This window comes from Macaca nemestrina, chromosome 13, assembly GCF_043159975.1.
Source record: "Macaca nemestrina isolate mMacNem1 chromosome 13, mMacNem.hap1, whole genome shotgun sequence".
In the NCBI taxonomy this organism is placed as follows: domain Eukaryota; kingdom Metazoa; phylum Chordata; class Mammalia; order Primates; family Cercopithecidae; genus Macaca; species Macaca nemestrina.
Genome location: NC_092137.1, coordinates 32841809 through 32866446, shown reverse-complemented (window position 1 = coordinate 32866446; position 24638 = coordinate 32841809). Strand labels below are relative to the sequence as shown.

General features: G+C 38.9%; 1 protein-coding gene across 1 annotated transcript in view; it reads right to left on the bottom strand.

Moving 5' to 3' along the window:
* Nucleotides 1-1887: 1887 nt before the first annotated feature.
* The window catches only part of LOC105464813 (tetratricopeptide repeat domain 27), a 178922-nt gene continuing 156171 nt past the window's right edge, over nucleotides 1888-24638 (bottom strand). Inside the window, exons 17-20 of the mRNA XM_011712886.2 lie at nucleotides 11689-11886; nucleotides 10302-10413; nucleotides 5665-5765; nucleotides 1888-2123 (exon numbers count right to left, since the gene is read on the bottom strand). Of these exons, the coding sequence (XP_011711188.2) occupies nucleotides 2001-2123; nucleotides 5665-5765; nucleotides 10302-10413; nucleotides 11689-11886 (534 nt within the window). The 3' untranslated portion in view covers nucleotides 1888-2000. The remainder of the gene's footprint in view (nucleotides 2124-5664; nucleotides 5766-10301; nucleotides 10414-11688; nucleotides 11887-24638) is intronic.

Below are 24638 nucleotides of genomic sequence, written 5' to 3'. Positions count from 1 at the left end.
ATAAGGCATTTGGAAACACAAGTATTTAACCATAATATATCAACACCAAGCACCAAAGATCGTATAATAAATAATACAGCATTGTTTTAAGGTTTTTTCCTTTTTGTTTTTTGAAACAGGGTCTTGCTCTGTCACCCAGGCTAGAGTACATACAGATTCTGTATCACTAACTCTGAGGCTAGGTGAAAATGTTTTAAGAGAGAGGAACAACTTGATGGAAAGTGCTATTATCACCACACTCATCTGTCAGATGAAAAAACCAAGTAGCTAAATTAAATATTAAATGTTAGGTAGGAGAGATGAGGCTTTAATTAGAAAACCCCATGCTTTCCCTACTTTACCTCTCCACACATTTTCTTCAATTATCTTAAACACTCACATAAGTAAGATTTTAAAAAAAAAACAACCTAATAGATCTATGCCTTTAAAGAAAGGAAAACATCTAATAGCTCTTGCTTTTGTGAGATCACTCCAAGATAAAAGAGGGCACAGACTTTGTCCAGCACAGCATTGGAGAACGCGACTGCGAGGAGATAGCTCTTCTGTGACTTGGTTTGTGACTTCTCACAATCACTGATGCCTTTCTACCTTGAACCCAAGGAAAGCAAACTGAAGACCAAACACTTCTACAACTTTGATGTTCTACTTCAGTCTTCTACTTGATTGCTGGAATGATTGTCCTTTTCAGTATTTATTTTCTATCCATTTTCTATTAGGGTTCATAGCTTGATACTAATAAAAATTAATCTTAAAACCTTGTTCCATCCACCCATTCAAGCATCCACCCATCCATTCACCCATCTGTTCCTCAATGACTTCTAGAAAAGGTTTAAGTAGACCCTTAATGTTAACTCATTGTATTGGTCTTTCTCACAGGTATTATCTCTGCTATAAGAGAAACTGCTTTGAGGTATAGGCCCACTTTTTTTTTTAAGGCTAATATGCTAATAGAAAAGAAGCAGGTGGTTAAGGAATGAGAGCATTGAGCACTGGTAAGCATTCAAAACCAAAATTCATTAATGAAAGAGTTTTTTAAAGACTGTTTTTAAATGGTCAGAATATTTAATGGATTATGAATTAAGTTTCCAAAGGCAGTTGAAACTCACAAGGAAGCTACGAGTAGAAATTATTTACATCTTATATATAGCAACATGGAAAAAGAAAAAAGGGCCAAGTGATTTATACATGGGACCCAAAATTTAGCAACGCAAGGCAGGACTTAGAATTCCTCACTATGACTTTTGTACTAAGATTATTAAGCTCAGCTGCTGCCTTCAATATTTGGTTCCACAGACATTGAAAGCATTTTACTTTGGCATTTCTGTAATATGGCACCATTAATAGCTGTCTTCACCCATAATACCCTAATTAAACAACCATCTTTGGGGCCGGTAGAATACATAATGAAGGGGCAACAGCCTAGTTCCTGGTAACTAAGTAAAAATTTAGGTTATGCCATTTTTTTCTTGCATTTTCTTGATTTAGAAGTTAAACTATGCTCACATTTCCAGTTTCACCAAGTCTGTATCTTTCTGAAACATGCACAAAATCTCAAGAACCATAAATGTTTCTACCTCCAAATCCACTCTTTTATCACTTTTGAACAATAAAGCAGTCAATCTAATGATTTCACAAACTTGTAGTATGTGATTTTCACCTGTTTAGACTAAGGTTTTCCAAAGTATGATCCAATTAATGTTAGGCTGAAAGAGAATAAACCCTATATTTAAAACAAAATGAATTTATTTGCTCTTTGTGCCAAACTACCTCAAGAATTATAAAAATACTGAACTCAATTGTAATTAGCCCTAAAGAAATAGAGAATTTAAAAAATTCAATGTACTTCAGAAAGCATATAAAATCGAGAACATCACAAAGCCAAGAATGTTAAGTCGTAAAACAAATTTATTTTAAAAATCAGTATCTTGCATTTCAGATCTACAGATGTATCTTTTACCAGAAGGTGAAAACACCTTTTCCAGAATCTGCTTTCAGCAGAATCAATACTGATTTCGAAACTGGTTGCTTAGGTCTTGGAGCTCTAGCACTAAGGTGTCCATAGCTGTTATGTCATCAGCTAATTCCCTGGACATTTCTCCAGTGGCCACATCTGTAAAAAGTTGCTGTAATATAAAAAACAAAGCAGAAGTATTAAAATAATAAAAATTTCTTTAAAATAAAATAGATCTAGAGTATGGAGTTAAAAAACCTTTTGCATAATAATACTATACAATTAAAATAGCAATGGTAGCGTTTTTTTCTGTTCACTAGCCTAGAAATGTACAAGCTGCAATTAAAGGCTGAATCAAAACAACATGCGTGAACTTATAAATTCAAATAAGCTCTGCTCTTCAAAGCATTTGCCTAAATTCTGGTTATTCATTTCAATGTTATAGGATGGTTTTTGGATGAACAGGCATAATTCAACCAAACAAAACGAGTTTATTTATTGTGTATGCAGCAAAACAAATATGTTCTATATTCAAATTCATATAAATCATACCCTCTATGCTACTTATTTGAAAATTGATTTGGCTTAGGCCTCAGAGACCACAAAGATTATCCTAGCAAAAAAGTCCAGCAAAATAACAATAACTGTGTCCTCTCCCTGAAAAAGGAATTGCCTTGGGAGGTTTAATGCAACATATTTCAATCATGCTACCATAGCTGAAAACATTTGGAAATGCCTCTCCAGGAACTGCCTGCTGAGCCAACACAGGCCCCCAAGAAAATCAGCTTCAGGATTTTATGACCCATTGTATGCGTGTGTGTGCATGCGTGAGCACATGTGTACATGCAACTGTGTATATGTTTTATTCAGAAATATCATTTACGTAGCTTTCCAAGTATCTGTTTCATTGGATTTGATTATATGATTTGTACAGCATTTCATAACAAAATGTAGTAGGAACTGCTCCAATGTCATCAGTAGAGAAGACCCCTTTTAGGAAAATAATCTAGCCTCACATAGTTTTTTTTGGCTTTTTTTAGTTTTGTGTGTGTATGTTTTTAAACTAAGAATTACAGTGCTTGCAAATCATAATCAATCTGCATCACTTCCCTGTGGGGTAAGGAGGAAGCACAGAGAAACTGAGGCTTAGAAAAAAAACGAGTAATTTGCTGAGACTCTGTTCTGTGTCCAGGCTCTCCAGCATTCTCATGAACAGCCCCTTCATGCCACTCTTGGCAGCAAACCTGTATAAGGACAGGGTGCAAATGGGCAGGGGAGTCACTCTGTCCTGGGAGAGCATGGGCTGGATGATTTGTTAGGTGAGTCTCTAGGTACTAGGAGCTTATTTCCATGAAGTCCCTGGCCTGGCAAGAAAAGACTCGAGATTCATTCAAGTAAGCCTATTTAACATAGGCTGCAAGCAATTTAACATAGTTATCCTCATTCATTTTCAATCTTAATTCATTTTCACTTTTTAAAGTATTCTAAAAAAGTGACTTTTTTGGAATGCATTTCAGTATGACAAACCTAATTCATTAAATAGAAAAGGTATAAGATCTATGAAACCAGAGACTACCAAATATATGTAAAACATGCTTCAGAGGAGGCACTGGGGGGTAATTTTACCCATTTTTGGATAATCCAGTTGGCATCTAATGAGAACAAAAATCTAAACACAGATGATGTTCTGGGGCCGCATTTTCATTATTTGGGAATCTACCATAATATGGAAAGGTGTGCAGTACCTGCGCAGACAATACTATTCAAGTCATGTAAGTATAGATTTATATAAAGTAGTAATTCATAAGACAAAGCTCTGCACAGACAAAAGAAAGCCACAGCACACCCTGAAGAAGTAAACTAGTGTGGATGGGTTGGTGATACAATCGAAAAGTAGGAAACAAAGCTCCCACTTTGGGAAGGAAAGTCACAGGAAAAAACCCTGCCTTTCTGACTCTGAGGGAGCTCTTACAGATTTCTGAGAGACACAATTCTGAAGTGCTGCCAAGCTAGGAGGAAATATGGCTCTCCTGGGTCATGCAGATAAATAGAAAAAGTGAGTAAGTTAATTAAAGAGGCAAAAATGATGCCTTGATCTGAAAAGATCGAACTATTAATAAGAAAAAAAAAAAAACTCTGGTAAGGCAGTTACAGAGTAAAAAGGTGTTCAGAAGTGGCCTGTGTACCAGAGACTTACTCTCAGAAGTAAGTCAAAATTACTTTGCAATCCAATATGCAATAGTGAAAGCAAGTAAAGGCTAGAAAAGTAAGTGGTAAATTGTGCTAGAAGTTATATTTGTCCAAATTTGCTTCCAGAGGTATAATCCAAATCTGGCTGCACAGTAAAATCACACAGGAAATTCAACAGATCTCCTAGGTCCATCCCAGACCTGAATCTACATCAGTCACAGATAGAGCCCAAGAATCAATCCAGTTTTCTTTTCTTTTCTTTCTTTTTTTTTTTTTTTGAGACGGAGTCTCGCTCTGTCGCCCAGACTGGAGTGCAGTGGCGCGATCTCGGCTCACTGCAAGCTCCGCCTCCCGGGTTCACGCCATTCTCCTGCCTCAGCCTCCGGAGTAGCTGGGACTACAGGCGCCCGCCACCTCGCCCGGCTAGTTTCTTTTTGTATTTTTAGTAGAGACGGGGTTTCACCGTGTTAGCCAGGATGGTCTCGATCTCCTGACCTCGTGATCCGCCCGCCTCGGCCTCCCAAAGTGCTGGGATTACAGGCTTGAGCCACCGCGCCCGGCCCAATCCAGTTTTCAATAAAACTCCCTGAGTGATTCTAAGGCATCTCTGGCCCAGCACTGGTCCATAAGTTAGTTGTTGTGAACTAATGGCATATTTCAGTTGTCAAACCTCAATCGCCATCTACCTTAACAATTTTGCTCAAATCCATATACCACCTATTTAATATTTTTATCTAAGTCAATTTTTTACTTAAGAATCTTTTTCAAAGGAAACATTACATTGCTACTTGAAATACAAAATAAGCAATAATATTCATGAAATTATAGGCTTGATGAGCTAGTCTACTTTTTTCTAATATGTACTGAAACGAATATATATTTGAACCAGAAGTTTACCAGTGGCATATGTGCCACACTTTGGGGGAAAATGACAATAAATATAAGATCATTGCTTTAATTTAATTTAAGGAAAGCATTAAGGGCTGAATTGTGAACATTAATTTCAAAGACTTTTTTTTTTTTTGGAGACGGTATCTCACTTTGTCACCCAGGCTGAAGTGCAATGGTGCAATTTCGGCTCACTGCAACCTCTGCCTCCCGGGTTTGAGCGATTCTCTTGCCTCAGCCTCCCAAGTGGCTCAGATTACAGGCACCCACCACCACACCCAGCTGATTTCTGTATTTTTTAGTAGAGATTGGGTTTCACCATGTTGGCCAGGCTGGTCTCAAACTCCCGACCTCAAATGATCTGCCCACAATGGCCTCCCAAAGTGCTGGGGTTACAGGCATGAACCACTGCACCTGGCCAATTTCAAAGACTCAAGTCACACACATTTAGAGTGGTGTAGCCATTGGGCCAATAGTATCCTCACTAACACAATCAACCATGAGGAGGCTGCTATGTAAAATATAACATAGGCCTAAAATTATCACTGATGTAAAAGAAGATTTAACAGCAATAAGCTGATGTTAATGACCTTTTTCTATATGACAATTCCAATTAATTCACATGTCACTCTCACCTTCGCTTTAGATAACAAGCCCCGTAAATTGAGTCGAACAGAGGAAAGCATTTGTACAGCTTCTTGGGGACTGGATTTGTTTTTACTGCATTTTATGGCCACTGGAAGATAAATATGGAGAGAAATATCCATTACAAAGTGTTAATAATAATTCACAGGGACAAAAGCCAATTATTTAATTAGAATTTTATAGTAACAGACTTTAGAAACACTTCTACCTGGAAAGTTTTTATTTTTGAAAAAGAAAAATTGTGTACATAGCTTTTCCCTTTATCCTTCTTCTTCTTTTTTTTTTTTTTTTAAAGATACAGCGTCTCACCCTGTCGCTCAGGCTGGAGGTGTGGCACACAGCCTTGAACTACTGGCCTCAGGCGAGCCTCCTGCTGCAGCCTCCCAAAGCACTGAGATTACAGGTGTGAGCCACAGAACGCGGCCTTTCTCTATCCTCCTTTAAGAATGATCATTTACAGCTCCAGGGAATTTTGAGAAAAACAGGTGATTTTTGGTGAGTTATGGATCACTGAGAAGAGACCCTAAACACCTATACATGCATGCATTTGAGCACACACACGCACACATGTGCATAGACAAATAAAATTAGGTGAGGAGACAAAATATTACTGAAAACAAAGTACCCACACAGACAAAAACAGATGCAGCACATCTTTGTGTGGCTTTCCATGCTACCAAGTCCCCAATGGGGACTTCACAACTGCTGATGACACAAGCCCAAGGAAGTGACGTGCCAGATCTGTATGGCTCAATTCTTACTGCATTTTCATAATCAGGGTTTGAAGTACCATTCAGGAAGCACTGACAACAACCTATGTGTCTTCATTTAGAGAACGTGACCACAACCAGGTTCTTGAGTTCCTGAGCAAGGCTTGGCATCAGCAGGGAATGGGGAAGAGTGACTCACAACTCTGCTCGCAGCATTCTGTGGAACCCATTTGACCAAAACCTGAAATTACGAAGAAGGCATCCTCCTTCCTGGTAGAAGGCCTGGCTATTAATGCTTTATGAGAACAAGTGAAGAGCTTTGTACAAACATAATGCCCAATATTTCCCCACTGACTTGTTCTTGGTTTTGTTCCCTAAATTATGCTCACCAAATTTAAACAGACCAATAACCAGATACTATTTTAACACGACACTAAACAGCACAAGGATTAAAGTCTACTTCATACTCCAGATTGTAGACCAAGGATAGAAAATCATTTTTTTTTTTTTTTTGAGACAAGGTCTCACTCTGTCACCCAGGCTGGAGTGCAGCGACACAACCATGGCTCATTGCAGCCTCAACCTCCAGGATTCAAGTGATTCTCCTACCTCAGTCTCTCAAGTAGCTGGACCACAGGTGCATGTCACCACAACCAGCTAATGTTTTATTTTTTTAAATTTTTTGGTAGAGATGGGGTCTCACTATGTTGCTCTGGCTGATCTTGAACTCCTGGGCTCAAGTGATCCACCCATCTCGGCCTCCCAATTACAGGCATGAGACACCATACCCAGCCCAAAAGATTTATTTTTGCATGCAAACACTAATCAATTGGTAGAGGCTGACTATGCCTGGCAAAACAGAGTTCTGTCATTAATTAATAATATCTTCCAAGGCCAGCAAGAACTAGGTTTGACATTCCTATTTTAGAGTAATAATGAGGAATAATAATTAGACTTTGACATTTCTCATTAAAAGGCGAAAGGATGCACAGTAATTAGCAATGTTAAGCCCATTTTCAAAAAGCAGAGTTAGCCCAGAGATAGCGAGGATTATTAGTCTGTTTTTCTTAGTAGAGGAAAGTTGTAACCACCATGCCAGCGGTATTTGAGCTGTTTAGTACCTAGCAGTTTAGATCAGAAACTGCTGTATTTCTTTTTTTAATCCCTTATTTTTATTCTGACACAAACAAAAGTAAAGCAAAAAGACAGATATACTCTATTAGTTTTCCTACTCAATCCCATTTCCAAAAGGCATTATAGATTGAGACAGAGAGAGACTGCCAGAGGGAGAGAAATAACTTGCTGTTTCAAATCATCAGAAAATCTGAAGCAGCAGTGCCTCCTCTGTAGACTGCAGTTAAAATGCATTAACTCTTATTTTAAAAACTCTCGGATGGCAAAGAGCTAAAACACTTTAGCCCACCCTTTCCCAGAAAATAAAATAGCAGAAACTACAAATGTATACCTTCCAGACAATACAAATGAGCACACAATGATGACACTGTTATAGGGAGGCCTCAAATACTATATCAAGATTGCAATATCTTATCAAGCTTTCTGAAGTGCATGGCTACCTTAATGATAGCAACCCAAGGAGTAAACCACGTGGAGATTTTAAAAAATGTTATGCAGTCATGCATCACTTAATGATGGGGATACAGTGTAAGAAATACGTGGTTAGGCAATTTTGTTGTTGTGAGAACATCATAGGGTATACTTACACAAACCTAGGTGGTATAGCCTACTATGCACTTAGGCTACATGGTATATAGCCTACTACTCCTAGGCTACAATCCTGTACAGCACGTGACTGTACTGAACACTGCAGGCAATCAGAACACAATGGTAAGTATCTGTCTATCTAAACATTGGGAAGGTGCAGCAAAAATATGGTTTTATAATATTATGGGCCACTGTCATATATGTGGGTCCACTGGTGACCAAAATGTTGCTATGAGATGCTTGACTGTATTTCCTTTTTATAATTGGGTGGGGTGGAAGAACAATGTTTTGAAGAGACTCACACACAGAGAAACCCAGCTTATTCTTTGAGCACTGATGTACAAAAGTTAACAAGGAAACGGTTAAGATTTATCTTTGTAAATCTAAAATATCATTAGAAACTAAAGCTGGGCATCCACTCAAATATGCTTAAAATGCTGTAGGAGCATGAACACATAATTCAATGATGTCAAAGGAGAACTTAAAAGAATGGACACTTGTTTTTCTCCAAGTATTGCCCTGATGAAGAAAATGATGCCAATAATAGTTTAAACCCAACTTTAAGATGCAAAATAAAGATTTTTTCCTAGAGTATCTCTTTAACCTGCATATTTCTCTTTGACAGATTTAATACCATTACTTGGTGAGTACAGAAAATATCGTGGCTTTGACTGTTACAGACCAGCAGTTCATATAAATGCTTAGAGTTGGCAAGTTGAAGTAGATAAGATAAATTTTTCAAAGTAAATCCCACCCTGCTAATTATGTACCTAATACATCAGTGTGGGTTTCCCCAAATATCATACTATATCCACAACGACCAAAAGCATAAGGACTGGATCCCATCTAAGCCCACGCACATGAATTCTAACCACCCCCAAAACATCCTTCTATGCTCTATTAGCAGTTATCCCAAACTTTTCTACATTGCCTTTCAGCTATATAGAGCTCAGTACTTCTACCTTCTCTGCCAAAAGCTAGGTGACCCAGGAAATTAGATATTTATATCCTTTAGGTCAAACATATCAAAGGTCAAAAGTAGAATTTTCAACTATCAAGCTTATTTCTAAATTGTTTGAAAGTTCTGTGACTTCTTTATAAGCAAGCCAAACTTTATCCTTGTTCTTAATTTTTCTCTTTTTAGTTTTGAGTCCCTTATCATCTACAGCTCAAGTCCTCTATTTTGGAAGGAACAGGGTGGTGGTGAGAGGGTAGGGTATCAACATCTACACCACGTGTGAAATACTGCTAAGTGTTTGAATGTTTTCATTTATTCTTCATGGGTAGGTATTATCCCATTTTATGGATGAGGAAAGTAAGGCTCAGAGAAGTTAAATTATTTACCCAAGGTCAACTAGCAAGCATGTGGTAGAGCCGGTCCTGGAGCCTAGGTCTCCCTGATTCTAAAGCTCTGCCCTTTGCATTCTTCCCTGTTTGCTCCCTATTTGTTGTAATCATTAGTGGCAGCAAGGAGGTTAGTTGGGCAGGGAAGTAGGAGGAGAACTTTAGGATTGGTTTAAGGTCCTTGTAATTCAGTTCTTAACATTGGGGGCATCATTATTTTATTGGGACTGCATCACACACCCATATTCAAATATAAATATAAAAATGCATTACCAAATTTAACTGACATTTTTAAAAAGTAATAATTGAAAGCAATACTTATTTGGACTATATTTACCCAACAGCCATATAATTTTGTATGTAAGGTTAAACCTCTCCTCAAACAATATCCTCTACCATTCCCCAAAGGTAAGGCTTATATTTTATATTTCTTTTGTATATGCTATAGCTCTTTGCACATTGCATATTGCTATGTACTCCAGAGATCTATGTGTGAGTCAAGTTAAAGTTAACAGATTTCCTTAATGCTACGTAATCAACACAAAGAGACTCAGTGTGGAATGAGGGTTATACAAAGTTGTAAAGGTGTTTCACATCTGTAAAAAAGTTTCTAATTTCTGTTACTTATTCCAGCAGAATATAAGCCTCCATCCTGTTTCTTCTTATTATTCCAAAATGCCTATTACATAGTAGGTGGTCTATGAATATTTGCTGAATTAAAAAAACAATGTCAATATAATGAAATAATTTGATATTATTTATAATGGAACTTAACTTTTGACCAACACTCTTTTTTTTTAGTAGAAAATAAGTCAAAACATTCCATGGATATCAAATGTTACATCAAATACCATGTGCAAGTCCTAAGGCTCTTTGAACAACTTCCTTAAATGATGTAATATCTTTCTCCCAACAATTGGACTGGGTGTCACACTTGTATGCCTTTGAGAGGCACTGGAAGGCCTGAGGAAAGAGAAAGAACAACATTCAGTATAACAAGTAGAATTCACATTTCAAACTCTGTTTCCTGGAAGTCATATGGAACTAATTCCAATGTGAAAAAGCAGCATCTGCGTTGTACAGCACAGCGTCTAATACTCTCATCAAAGAAGGGGTAGAAATGCACACCCAGCGGCAAGAGACCATGGCAAGAAATCAAATGGATGTACCTGGATTGAGACACTTCCCTGTAACCAGAAAAATATAAAGGCCAGGTTTGGAAATCTGTAAATGTACAGATTTTCTCAGCATTTGTAGCCATCAGTTTAAAAACCCTGTTTGGAGAATGAGGCATGAACTTGGTTAAAACAATGAACTTGCTGGTAGATATAGGTAATCTCACAGATGTTTAAAGCACTCTCTTTCAAATCCTTGAGGGAGAAGTCACAGATCAGAGAATTCTGGGTACTCTTAATTCCATATATGCAAGAAAGTCCATAATTCAAGGAGAAATGGAAGGACATGAAAGTAGGAGTGTGCATGTGTGCAGGTGATACGTGTTCTCTGGGCTGACAAGGCCACAGTGGAAGCCAGCTGTGTGGACTGAGGGAGGAGAGAATGGCTAAGAATCCCACAGATTAGCTGTGCCGTGGCTAATTCCAAACCCACGCAAGGGGAGTACACTTGATTTGTTGTGGGTGTTTTGAAAAGAAACATAAAACAATTATTCCAACCTTGGAAACTTTGCAGGCTCCTTTAAGTTCTAAGATAAGAAGCTAAAGGCATAACTTGAATGGAACTTGTGTTCTATCACACTTGTGAGAAAGGGCAGGGTAATCTTTGTAAAAGTATATGTTTTGACTTAAAAGTTCTCTTTCAATATCCTTATCTTGTTCCTTTTTCTCTTTTCCTTTCCTAGTCCCCACCTCAGATCTAAACACTCCTTCTGTCCTTGTACCCATCGACTGTAGTCTTTAGCAACGTGCCTGCAGAAAGGGGTGTAGAGTAAATAACAAAAGCCAACTCTTTGCTGCAGATTTAGTAGGGGTGGCCATTTCAGGAGGCCCTTTAGGAGGCAACAGAGAACCATGTAAGAAAACTTCGTGGAAAATAAAAAGATGAATGTTACAGCCCACAATTCAAAGTATGTAGGTTAAAGACTCTGAATCAGAACTGAACTCAGGCATACTAATCTTATCTTTCAGATTCTTAAACTCTTCCTCCACCCATCAAAAAAGTAGATCTACTACGGACATGTTCAAATGAAAGGTGAGGACTCAGGAGGAATGAAGGACTTGCCTTTTCATTTTCATCAGGCTTTTCACTCTGCCCATTTCCATATATTTGAGCATACAGCCTCCAGATTTCTCCATCATTTGTCACTCTTGAAGTCACTCTGCCAAATAACTCCTGCAGCTTTCCTTTGAGGCCAGTTGTGACATCTCCACTTCGATCAGTCATCCCATTAATCACTGCCCTGACTAGAATTTTAAGAACCTTAAAAATGCACAGGAGAAACTGGTAAGCTAGAAACCAACAAACAATAACAAAAACAAAGAGCTACCTCACCATCATCAAAGACAATGACAATGAAAAACCTTGTGAAATTTGTTAAGAGTATCACCTTTAAGCTTTTGAAAAACAAAATAAAATTCAATCCTGAAGCACTCTCTAGGATCTCATGCTGACTACCTCTCTGGATGTCCCTTCAAAAGCTTCTGGAGAGGGTTCTTTCATTCAAAGGGCCCCATGTTCGGTGCTTGGCTCTTCTCACCTGGAACATTCTCTCTGAGTGACTGGAGGCTTCACTAGTGTCTATGCAACTCCAGCCAGATTCCCCTCTGGAGCTCCAGGACTGTGCACCTCAATACCTACCAGACAGGTCATACCGACATCCCTCTCCATCTATCCAAGGTGAAACATAGATCTCAAATCGCTCTTCTTCCTGGAATCTCTAGGTGAGCCTATCCACACAGTTCCCAGAGCCAATAACCTGAGCATCAACCTAGATTCTCTTGCACTTCTGCCACAACTACTAATTTGATTTTCAACATTCCTAATGTTGATTTGTTTTGGTTTTCAACATTTTCTTTCATGCTCCCCATGTGCATGTTCAATGGCCAGTGAAATAGCTGTTGTCCTAAATAGAACAACATTGAAAACAACGTTGAAAACAATCCTAAATACAGCTTCTCCTACCTTAGTTTAGGCCTCATTAACTTTAATCTGGGCTGCTATAATAACCTTTCTAACTCTGCTTAAAGAAGTCCTCAGCCCCTGCTAATTACTAAATGACAAACTGCTAATACATGTGCATGCGAAGTATCTAGTAAGTGTCTCTTTTTCCAACTACCTCAAGTTAGCTCACCATTTTTTTTTTTTTGATGGAGTCTTGCTCTATTGCCCAGGCTGGAGTGCAGTGGTGCGATCTCAGCTCACCACAACCTCTGCTTCCCGGGCTCAAGTGATTCTCCTGCCTCAATCTTGACTACAGGTGTGCACCACCATGCCTGGCTAATTTTTGTATTTTTAGTAGAGACGGGGTTTCACTATGTTGGCCAGGCTGATCTTGAACTCCTGACCTCGTGACCTGCCCGCCTTGGCCTCTCAAAGTGCTGGGATTACAGGCGTGAGCCACCGCGCCCAGCCTAACTTCTTGGCCATCTTATTATCATCTGTTAGTCTTTACACATTCTATCCCAGATGCTTTGAATGCTGACAGATGGATTAAACTGCAGCCTGCAGCAGGTTATATTATAAAAAGGCACATCTATCATATCTACATTAGGCTGTGTACCTGAAGGCACAGAAAACACAACCTCAATCTTCCACTCCTTTGATGGTGGGACAGCAAAAGAACCAGCTTGAGGAAAGTACTGTAACACCATGCTAGTCAGCGCAGTCCATGGACTGACAGCACCGGCATCAGAGCTTGTTAGAAATGCAAAATCCTGGATAAAAATGCTGATCCATCTTGGACCAAGATTCTGCATTTCCAGTAAGCTCCCAGGTGATGCTGATGTTGACGGTCTGTACAGCACACTTCAAGAAGCAAGATTCCAAGAGACAGCTGCCCGCATCTTTATTTTTACCGTGAACTGTGGGGAGAGGATGGCATTTTATCATTTTGTATCACCATTGTTTAATATACTGCCTGGCATATGGCAATTGCCCTGACTCAATAAATGCTTGTGCCGGTAAGTGTAGCTAAGAGAAATGCAACCAGTGTGAGATCTTGCTGTCTCCTCCTAGGACATTCTGATCTGTGTATGAGATGTGGCTGAGGAGTAGAGGCTCCTCTGGAACGTGGATACTTTTAGGAATGTGAACTCAGACTCATGGTCCTAATTATCTATAGTGATAAAAGAAGACAGAAAATTCAGTTGTGCTTTTTTTTTCCTGTTTGGACAAGGTACATTATCTCTGTCTGTAAATTCACATTACAATCCCACATGTGTACTTTTAAATCTGAAAGTAATGAAAATCATATTACAATCCCATTGGTGTTTTAAATCTGAAAGTAACAATGCAGAAGAAACAGTCTGAATGTGTACTACTTGCTTCAAGTGGTCATTCTATAAGCATGTCAGGTATTAACATGTTTTGAAAAAGATGGTCTATTAAAATAGTTACTAATATGTAAAAATGAAACACAATAATGAGTGATACTTTGCTTCTTCTGGAATCCCACAGTTGGTTCAACATCCCATCCCTTCACTTTAGCCTACTGGGGAGACGATGTGGGGAGAGAAAGCTTTTGGTGTTCTTGCCAATAAAAATGAAGAGCTGTAGTGCTGGCGTTAAAGATGGAAAAAGTTGGTCAAGTGGGTGTGTGCCTCCTCTGTGTATGTGTGTGTGTTTGCAGGGGCATGAAGGGAACTGCAGAAGGGCAGGGAGGTGAAGCATCTGTCTGTTGTAGGGGGTAGACAGGGGATGAAACTGTAGGTAGGGCAGATACTGAATGCCTCTGCCCAGTTCATATGCAGATGTCCCCTGAAGAGAGAGGAGCAGGGGCAATGACCAATTTGTTTCATGCTCCCCATCTGCATGTTCAATGGCCAGTGGCATAGCTGGGCCTGGAGCTTAGAAGAGTTCCACACTGGAGGAATAGATAATGAGAGTCATTGAGGGTCATGGCAGATATTGCCTAAAGAGACTGTGTTGGGCAAGAATAAGGCTGAGGATAGAATCTTAAAGAACACAACACTTAAGAAGAGGGCAAGTAGGCTGGGCGTTGTGGCTCACACCTGTAATCCCAGCACTTCGGGAGGCAGAGGCAGGCGGATCACCTGAGGTTAGGAGTTCAAGACCAGTCTGGCCAACATGGTGAAACCATCTCTACTAAAAATACAAAAAAATTAGCCGTGTGTGGTGGTGGGTGCCTATAATCCCAGCTACTCGGGAGGCTGAGGCAGGAGAATCACTTGAACCCAGGAGGCGGAGGTTGCAGTGAGCTGAGATTGCGCCACTGCACTCCAGCCTGGATAACAACAGCGAAACTCTGTCTCCAAAAAAAAAAAAAAAAAAAAAGGGCAAGTAGAGAACTCACTCATCAAACTAAAGGAGTGGTCAGAAAGGTAACAAAGTGATGTCATGCAAACCAAGGAAGGAGAAAGTTACAAGGAAAGTACATCCACGAAGGATCAGGAATGGAAGATTCCACTAGATTTGGCAATCATAAGGGTGAGTGACCATAATCCAGAACCAAAGCCAGAACAAGAAAGGCAGGAGAGATCATGACTTCAGACAAGAGGCTTAAAAAGAAAGAGAAAAACATAAAAACCAAGATGATTATTAACATCACAAAAAAATGAAGAGAAGCCCCCCATAATCATAGTATCCTATAATACTAATTTTGAATATCATTTGCATAGGCATTTAGTGTGTTTGTTTAACCAAAATCGTTAATATAAATATATTAGGATAAGAAAGAGAAGTAGTGGAAGTGCCGATATGACAGTTCTCATTTACTATAAGAAGTCAACAGATAATGCCTCATTTTGTTTAATTAAAAAATAGCAGTAATATAATACCTATTAATATGAAATATGGAAATGTGCAAATAGCAGAAGACATGCTAAAGGGTTTCTTTTTCGGGAGAAGGATTTTGAAGAGTAAGGAGGGGTAAAGAAGGAAATTGGTATACTTTGTAATGAGCCTTTTACTATTATTTGACTTGTAAAACTATATACCTGTTATTGTAATATACATTTAAAAACAGAAAAAGCAGACATAAATACATTCAAAGATTGGCAAAGAAGAAGAAAAAAATGATGACGCACATGAATATTCATTTATTAGACTTGCCTTTAATGTCCCATAGTGGTGATTACCTGGGGATATTTGGGGGTGGTAGTGACTAAAAGAAGGAAAGGAGGGTTTGGGGAATTTGGGGAGTGCTGGTAATGCTCTGACTCACCTGGTTACACAGGTGTTTTCTCTTCATGAAAAAAAAATTCTCATGTTTACTTATGATTTGTATACTTTTCTGTACGTACACTACATTTCAATAAAAATTCACTTTAAAATTATTCCCTGTACTTAAGAAAACCTCATAAAGTGAAGGAAAAATATGTAGTGTTATTTAAATACATTAACAAATGAAGTTAATATTCAATCTCAAAAAGTGGTTCTAGAGTGATAACAATTTTTTTTTTTTTTTTTTTTTTTTTTTGAGACAAAGTCTCGCTGTTGACCAGGCTGGAGTGCAGTGGCATGATCTTGGCTCACTGCAACCTCTGCCTCTCGGTTCAAGTGATTCTCCTGCCTCAGCCTCCTGAGTAGCTGGGACTACAGGTGCATGCCACCATGCCTGGCTAGTTGTTTTTGTATTTTTAGTAGAGACGGGGTTTCACTATGTTGGCCAGATGGTCTCAATCTCCTGACCTCATGATCTGCCTGCCTCGGCCTCTGATAACAACTATTTTAAAAAATCATTACAGTAATTGTATAACTTACTGGCTAATATTATCATTCTTATTCCCACTAAGTCAGAAAATTCAAATTCCAGTTATCCAGACTGACTGCAAAAGCAATAAATTTTAATATAACATATACATAACCTTTCTTTAGAAAATAGATATTTGAGATTAAAACGAGTAAAGAGTGTTATGATAGTATTTCTTTGATTAAACGAATCACCCATGAGTACAATTACCTCTTGGGCAGTCTATAAGTTTACCAGCACTACACCCCTTGCCTCATCAAAAGTGAAAAAAAAATTAACTAGGTAAATGTTTTTATCCACGGTTACATGTAAGTTGTTATGAGTAATTAACCTATCAGCAACAAGTCAAAACTATAAATTACTACATATGTAAAAAGTGGCTCAAGAGTAGAAAATTGAAGTTTAAGATTTTAGAGGTGGAAAAACTCTCGGGGAAACAGGACCCAAGATATGGCCACAGGGATGGGTTGTCACCGAAATAAAGACTAAGGCCTCCATTATGTCCAAAGTACTGGACATATTATCTACCTAAACACTAAGTATCAAGATCAGCTAGATCTAGAATGGAGAGGAGGCTACATAGTTGCTGAAGTAGGCCATGAACATGGGGAAGGGACTAGGAGACTGGTAAATAGCAGTAATGAGCACAGGCTCTCTGTCCACTACATTACAGAACTGTTCTATTAAAGGGGCCAATATACAGGTAGAGGTTTGAAAAGTATGAAGCAATATAAACATATAAACTATTACGATTATCATTGATCCTCAACTACCTTACTCTGTTGGAAGTGGACAGTAACGCCCACATTGCTGGCTCACTCACTGTACTGCCCTGCCCATTAGCTCACTTCCATGTTTCCTTATGGTTCAAAATAGAACTCAAGAAAAACAGAATTCACCACCATGGTGTCAGCCCTTGATACCTCCCTACTATTTCTGCTGTGAGCACTCACTATGTGTCAAGCCCTGTGCTAAGCATGTGACCTACCTGATCTCATTAAGTTCTCACAATAACCCTAGGAAGCAGGTACTTTATTACCCCTACTTTACAAATAAAAAAATTGAGGCGTAAAGAGGTAAAACCAACTTTCTCATGGTTACACAGCAAGTAGGTCATGAAGCTGGATTCTGATCACCAGAGACCTGTGACTCCTGAGCTTAGATAAGGATGAGGAGATGAAAACAATGAGGTAGATAACACCTCTTACATATATAGCCCTTCCTTTATGGCTCATGTGCCACATGCTTTATGAGCCCATGTAACCCACCCAACAACCCTATGAGGACAATGCTGTTGTTATGTGCATTGTTCAGATGAACAAACTGGAGCACAGAGCAGCTGAAGAACCTCTCCCAGGTCACACACACCTAGGGAAAGCAGGCTTCAGGCTTGAACGGGAATTCAGTCTGAGTCCTGGATCCTGTTATCAAGCATTTGCCACATTAATTTACAAAGCACAGCTCCCCACTTCTCTTTCTTCCTATTAAGTTCTTTTACATTGGAAAGGTTTCTCTTTTAAGAAATACGTATGCTAGTAATTTTTATCATTTCATTATCATTTCTTTGCTAAATCTCGAATCAACCAGAACCAGAATGGGTTTTGTTTTTGTATTTTTTTTAAAATTAGAATTTCCTCCACATCAGAGCTAATACAACATTTAAAAAAGAAAATTTTTATTGGGTTTATTGGCCAATCACAAACATTACTAACAGAGTAAATTTCTTTCTAATCTTTTTATTATGTGTAAGTTTTATAATATAATATTACATAAACTGTTTTATCTTCCTTTTTCACTGTAACATTATGCTATAGAATTTTTTTCACGTTTTCCACATACCCTTTAAGTATAGTATTTTGATAGATTAAAGATATTACACTGGGTTGATAGACCATAATCTATTTAGCAATTCCCCCGCACTTAGATCACTAGGCTGTTTCCATGTGCTGCCACTGTTATCAGTAGTAGTATAAATAAAACACTTCAGTGCATATCTTTGTGCCTAAAGACTTTTTTCATACTGAACCTTTCCTTAGGTTAGAATTCCAGAAACAGAATTATGGAGTTAAGAGAATAAATATTTTAAGAGATTAAATATTTTAAGAGATAAATGAGGTATTCTCTAAAAGGGCTAAATCAAATTAGGCGCCAATGAATAGTACTGTGTATGAAAATGTCATTTAATTGCATATTACCAGCACTGGGTATATAAATATTTTTTAATCTTTGATATTTTATTCTACAAAAGGCATACGCAGCTATTATTCTGAACTATGTTTCTTTCATTATTAGTAAAGTTAAACTTTTCCATTTCCTTAAACATTTCCAAATGTTTGTGGACTAAATATATTTCCTTTCTAAGAAATTTACATTTTTTCTCTCTTTCTCTCCTTCTCTCTCTTTCTTTCTTTCTTCCCTCCCTCTTTTCTTTTCTTTCTTCTTCTTTCTTTCAGATGGAGTCTCGCTCTGTAACCCAGGCTGGAGCACAGTGGTACAATCTCGGCTCACTGCAACATCCACCGCCAGAGTTCGAGTGATTCTAGTGCCTCAGCCTCCCAAGCAGCTGGGACTACAGATGCATGCCACCACACACGGCTAATTCTCCATATTTTTAGTAGAGATGTGGTTTCGTCATGTTGCCCAGGCTGGTCACTCCTGACCTCAGGTGATCCACCAATCTCAGACTCCCAAAGTGCTGGGATTACAGGCATGAGCCACCATGCCTGGCTTACATTTTTTTCTTATTTTGTACTGAACTCATTTTTCCCCAATGTGAAGCTTTATTGTTAATCTTCATTATAAACTAACACAAGTTGCCAACTACTTCTGAATCCTAACCTCGCACAACATCAACCTTGCTTGAAAAAAGGAAAGTTAATGATCTGAAAAAGTACAGTAAACATGTGAGAAACCCTGGGGAGACAGAAGCGGGTTGGATCCTAATATGGTGAAGAATATAGCTCAGGTGGAAAAGGGCTAGGTGCCGAGGTTCACAGATGGGCTGAGAAAAGTGTTTATCTGTCCCTTTTACTTCCACTTCCTACTATCCATGACATTTACCATCAGCATGGAGAGACTGAAACAGCAGTGCCAACCCAGTACAAAGCAGGGACCATGTGTGCACATCAAGGCAAAAGGCCTGGCTAGGGTGGAGAGCAGACAGCAAGGGCTTGGGCAGCCTGGCTGGCCCCTAAGGGTGCCCTTCTACTTTGCCCTCTACTCATTGAGGTTAGATAACTACTCAGGAAGATGGGTACTGGAAAAGAGCAATGTCCAGTGAAGGTAAGGGAGGTATCCTGAGGAACCAGGCCACTCGGTGGTGGTGGGAGGTGGCAGTGGCAAAGTGTATCCAATGGGTGAGCTCCCCCTATGGCCCAGCCTCACCAGGAAGGTCACAAGTTAGGTCCTGAGCTTTAGCCCCTCCCATCAAATATATATTACCAGTTGAACAGACAATACCCCAGGGAAATATGAGCCAACGGGAAAAAAATTAAGACATCCAAAAGTACAACCATGATAAAATAAACAAATTCAACAACCTATGTGAAAAAGAGTTAAAGGGTCATGTGTAGAAAATCTTGTAACTTGTTTTTATAATATGTATTCTCTGGAAGTGAGAAGAAAACTAAGGGAAGAGATGAGCCCCCTTGGGTAGCAATATATATGGGGAAGAAAAATAATGTGAGGACTGAACTTGGGGTTGTTCTCACAGAGAAGGGAAGACGAGGATGAGTCTGCAAAGAAGATTTGGATGCAGCAGCTGGTGTGATAAGAAGTGTGGAATTCTGGAAGCCAACGGAGAAGAAAGGAGAAAGCAATGGTGTTTAATATTGCTGGAAACCTGAGGACCAGCAACTGTCCACTGGATGTGGCAATCGGAACTTGACAACAGTACTCTAAGTGGACTAGGGGAGATAAAACTGCAATGGCGTAAGTTCCAAAAAGGATGAGGAGAGGAAGCAGAAATAATGTGGAGAGATGCCTGTCTTGAGGGATTGACTACAAAAAGAGCACCAGAGAAATGGGCTGATAATAGGGAAAAGTAAGTTTTAAAAATTATTTATACACAGTTTAAAACATCGGTAACTTTTAAAAACTAGGCACTAAATAAATGCATTTCGTGATATTTTCCTCTTTGTACTGTAACAAGTTATAAAAGTAAATTTTAATTCATGATGTTTATAAGGAAAGGCCCACTTGCCTTTTCATCTGAAAACTAAATCTAACAGTCTACTCCAAAGATAAACTTTAATCTCTGGGTTTTTTTCCTTGGGGTTCTGGACACCCTTGTGGATCTAATGAGAGTTTTTCATCCTCTTCCTAGAATATGCACATATCCATATACACAAATTCTTTCAGGGATAATCTGCTGAAGACTAATAACAGAAACTTCTCAGAAATCCTAATTTGTCCCACATGACCTGGGATTCCAGTCTTATCTCCCAATATTGTATATGACTAAGTTTGTGTCTCTTTTAAAAAGTTTTATTAGTTTTCCATCAACTCCCTTCCTAGTCTCATCAGCTCTTTTGTCACTTCCAGATGTTCAAATCTCTGGTGGTGTTCACTAAAGGCAAGACTTTCATAGGAGTGGTTGAGGTCTTTCTGGTCTTCCCTTGCTATACCTCTGTGCCTGTCACTTCTGCTACCACTAACAGCTCCCAGTGAGGTACTGGATCTACTCCCCTCTTCATGAACACCGCTATTCTCAATGCTACTGCTACAACTGTTTTCTTCCTGAAATAGAGCACAAAAGCTGTGGTGTGGTGGGCTGAATAACATTCCCCCAAAATTCATGTGCACCCAGAACCTCAGAATCTGACCTGAAATAGGGTCTTTGCAATGTTAACTAGTTAAGATGAGGTGTCATTCTGGACTAGAGTTGGCCTAATTCCAATGACTTCTTCCTCAGAAGAAGGGAACACACAGAGGAGAGGAGGTGAAAATGGAGGCAGTGATGGGAGTTAGGCTGCCATAGCTGAGAAACGCCAGGAGCCACAAGAAGCTGGAAGAGGTGCAGAAAGACTCTTCCCTAGCGTCTGCAGAGGAACATGGCCATGTCAACACCTTGATTTCGAACTTGACTTCTGGTCTCTAGAACTCAGTGGGGAGAACAAACTTCTGTTGTTTCAAGGCAGCACGTTTGTGGTAATATGTTATTGTAGCCCTAGAAAACTAACATTGCATTTTTAAGCAGAAAGACTAAGACAGTTAAAACACTGAGAAAAACTTCCTAGGACACTCTCCTGGCTTCTGGAAATCATTTTCTGGTTTTAGTTCAGAAAGCAATAAACATATGAATGTCACTGTCACAGCCTACCCTTACTATGGTGGTGACCTAAAGTACCCCACTCACTGGCCAGAAGTCCTTTTTTTTGCATGTGCATAAGTTTTAAATATCAAATCTCTTGATCTTTTCCTTAATGAAGTATGGCTTTTTGTCATGATAAAAAATATCTTCTTCATCACCAAGCCAATAAAAATATTTGCCATGCTTTCTTTTAGTGCTTTTATGGTGTCATATTTTCAGTGATGACAATGAGGATGACAGCAGCTACATTTAAACAGCACTTGTGACCAGGCGCGGTAGCTCATGCCTGTAATCCCAGCACTTTGGGAGGCCGAGGCAGGTGGATCACTTGAGGTCAGGAGTTTGAGATTATCCTGGCCAACATGGTGAAACCCCGTCTCTACTAAAAAAATACAAAAATTAGCTGGGCATAGTGGCGCATGCCTGTAATCCTAGCTACTTGGGAGGCTGAGGCAGGAGAACTGCTTGAACCCAGGTGGTGAAGGTTGCAGTGAGCCGAGATTGTGCCACTGCACACCAGCCTGGGCAACAGAGCGAGACTCCATCTCAAAAAAAAATAATAAAAATAAAATTAAAATAAAGGATCAGGCACAGTGGCTCACACCTGTAATCCCAGCACTTTGGGGGCCAAAGCAGGCAGATCATGGGGTCAGGAGTTTGAGACCAGCCTGGCCAACATGGTGAAACCCCATCTCTACTAAAAATACAAAAAATTAGCCATGCATGGTGGCAGGTGCCAGTAATCCCAGTTACTCAAGAGGCTGAGGCAGGAGAATCACTTGAACCTGGGAGGCGGAGGTTGCAGTGAGCTGAGATCATGACATTGCACTCCGGCCTGGGTGACAGGACGAGACTCTGTCTCAAAAAAAAAAAAAAAAAACCAAAAAACAAAAAACAGCACTTGTATGTATCTGCCAGGTACTGTTCCCAGCCCTTTACATATATTAACTAATTTACTCCTCTTAATAGTCTATTAACTCATTTAATCCTCACAAGAATCCTACTAGGCAGGTATCGCTTGGAACTGAGGCAAGGGGGTTAAGCAAATTGCCCAAGTCGACACAGCCAGTGACTGGCAGAAATGGGCTGCCTAACTCCAGAGTATGTGCTCTTCCCTACAACACATCCTGCTTCTCAAGAAATTCCAATTTAAATATTTTATTTAACTGAATTTATTTTGGTTTCAAGCTTTTGGTCCTAAACGTTTGGGCAGCTATTTCAATACGTATTAAATATCCTATTTTTATCCCACAGATTTAAAATGCCATCATTATTACGTACTAAATTCTCATTCCTACTTGAATCTGTTTCTGAATTCTCTATTCTGTTCCATTTCATTCCTGCAGCAGATGTTAACTCTTTATATAATAAGGATATTATTAGCTTTTTATCTTTCTTATTTGTTACAAATATCTTGTCACATATTTTTTAAATGTGATCATAAAAATTCCTTCCAGCTTTCTTTTACTGCTTCAGAGTTCAAGAACTTTTATCACTATCTACTTCTATTGCCTGTTCCTAATTTTTCTATGAGATTAAAAAACATTTAGCATAGATTTAGTCTATCTGGAGTTTGTTTGGTGTATCATAAACTAATCTGATAAACTTTTTAGACTTGGATACTTAGATTTTTTTCCTCTACTCTTTCTCATTTTAGTAAAATACACATAACATGCAATTTAGAATATTAACCATTTTTAAATGTACAATTCATCAGTATTAAATACATTCATAATGTTGTACAACCATCACCAGCATCCATCTCCATAACTATTTTCACCTTAAAACTGAAACCCTACCCCATTAAGCCATAACTCCTCATTCCTTCTCTCTTCAGCCCCAACGACCATTCTACTTTCTGTGTCTATGATTTTGACTACTCTAAGTACTTCATATAAGTGGAATCATAGAGTATTTGTCTTTTTGTGACTGGTTTACTTCACTAACATAAATCTCCTCCAGGTTCATCCATTTTGTAGCATATGTCACAATTTCCTTCCTTTTTAAGACTAATATTCCATTGTATGTACATACCACATTTTGTGTATCCATTCATCCACAGATGGAAATTTGGGTTGCTTCCATGTTTTAGCTATTGTGAATAACGCTGCTATGAATGTAAGTATACACATTTCTCTTAGAGATTCTGCTTTAAATTCTTTGGGGTATACATCCAGAAGTAAAAGTGCTGGACCATATGGTAATTCCATTTTCGATTTTTAAAGGAACTACCATACTGTTTTCCACAGCAGCTGTACTGTTTTACATTCCCACCAACAGCGCACAAGGATTCCAATTTCTCCATGTCCTTGTCAACACTTATTATTTTCTTTTCTTTTTTTTTTTTTTTTTTTGAGACAGAGTCTCGCTCTCTCGCCCAGTCTGGAGTGCAGTGGCGCCATGTTGGCTCACTACAAGCTCCACCTCCTGGGTTCACTCCATTCTCCTGCCTCAGCCTCCCAAATAGCTGGGACTACAGGCACCCACCACCATGCCTAGCTAATTTTTTGTATTTTTAGTAGAGATGGGGTTTCACCGTGTTAGCCAGGATGGTCTCAATCTCCCAACCTCATGATCTGCCCTCCTCGGCCTCCCAAAGTGCTGGGATTACAGTTGTGAGCCACTGCGCCAAGCCTATTTTCTGTTTTTTTTCTTTTTAATTTTTTGCTAGTAGCCATCCTAGTGGGTGTAAGGTAGTATCTAATTTGATTTGCATTTCCTTAATGATTAGTGGTGCTGAGCATCTTTTAATATGCTTATTGTTCATTTGTTTATCTTCTGTGAAGAAATGTCTATTCAACTCCTTTGCACATTTTTTAATTGGGCTGTAAACAGGGTTTTGTTGTCGTTGAATTTTAGGAGTCCTCTATATATTCTGGATATTATTCCCTTATCAGATATATTACTTGCAAATATTTTCTTCCATTCTGTGAGTTGTCTTTTTACTCCATTGATACTGTTTTTGGTGCACAAAATTTTTAAATTTTCACA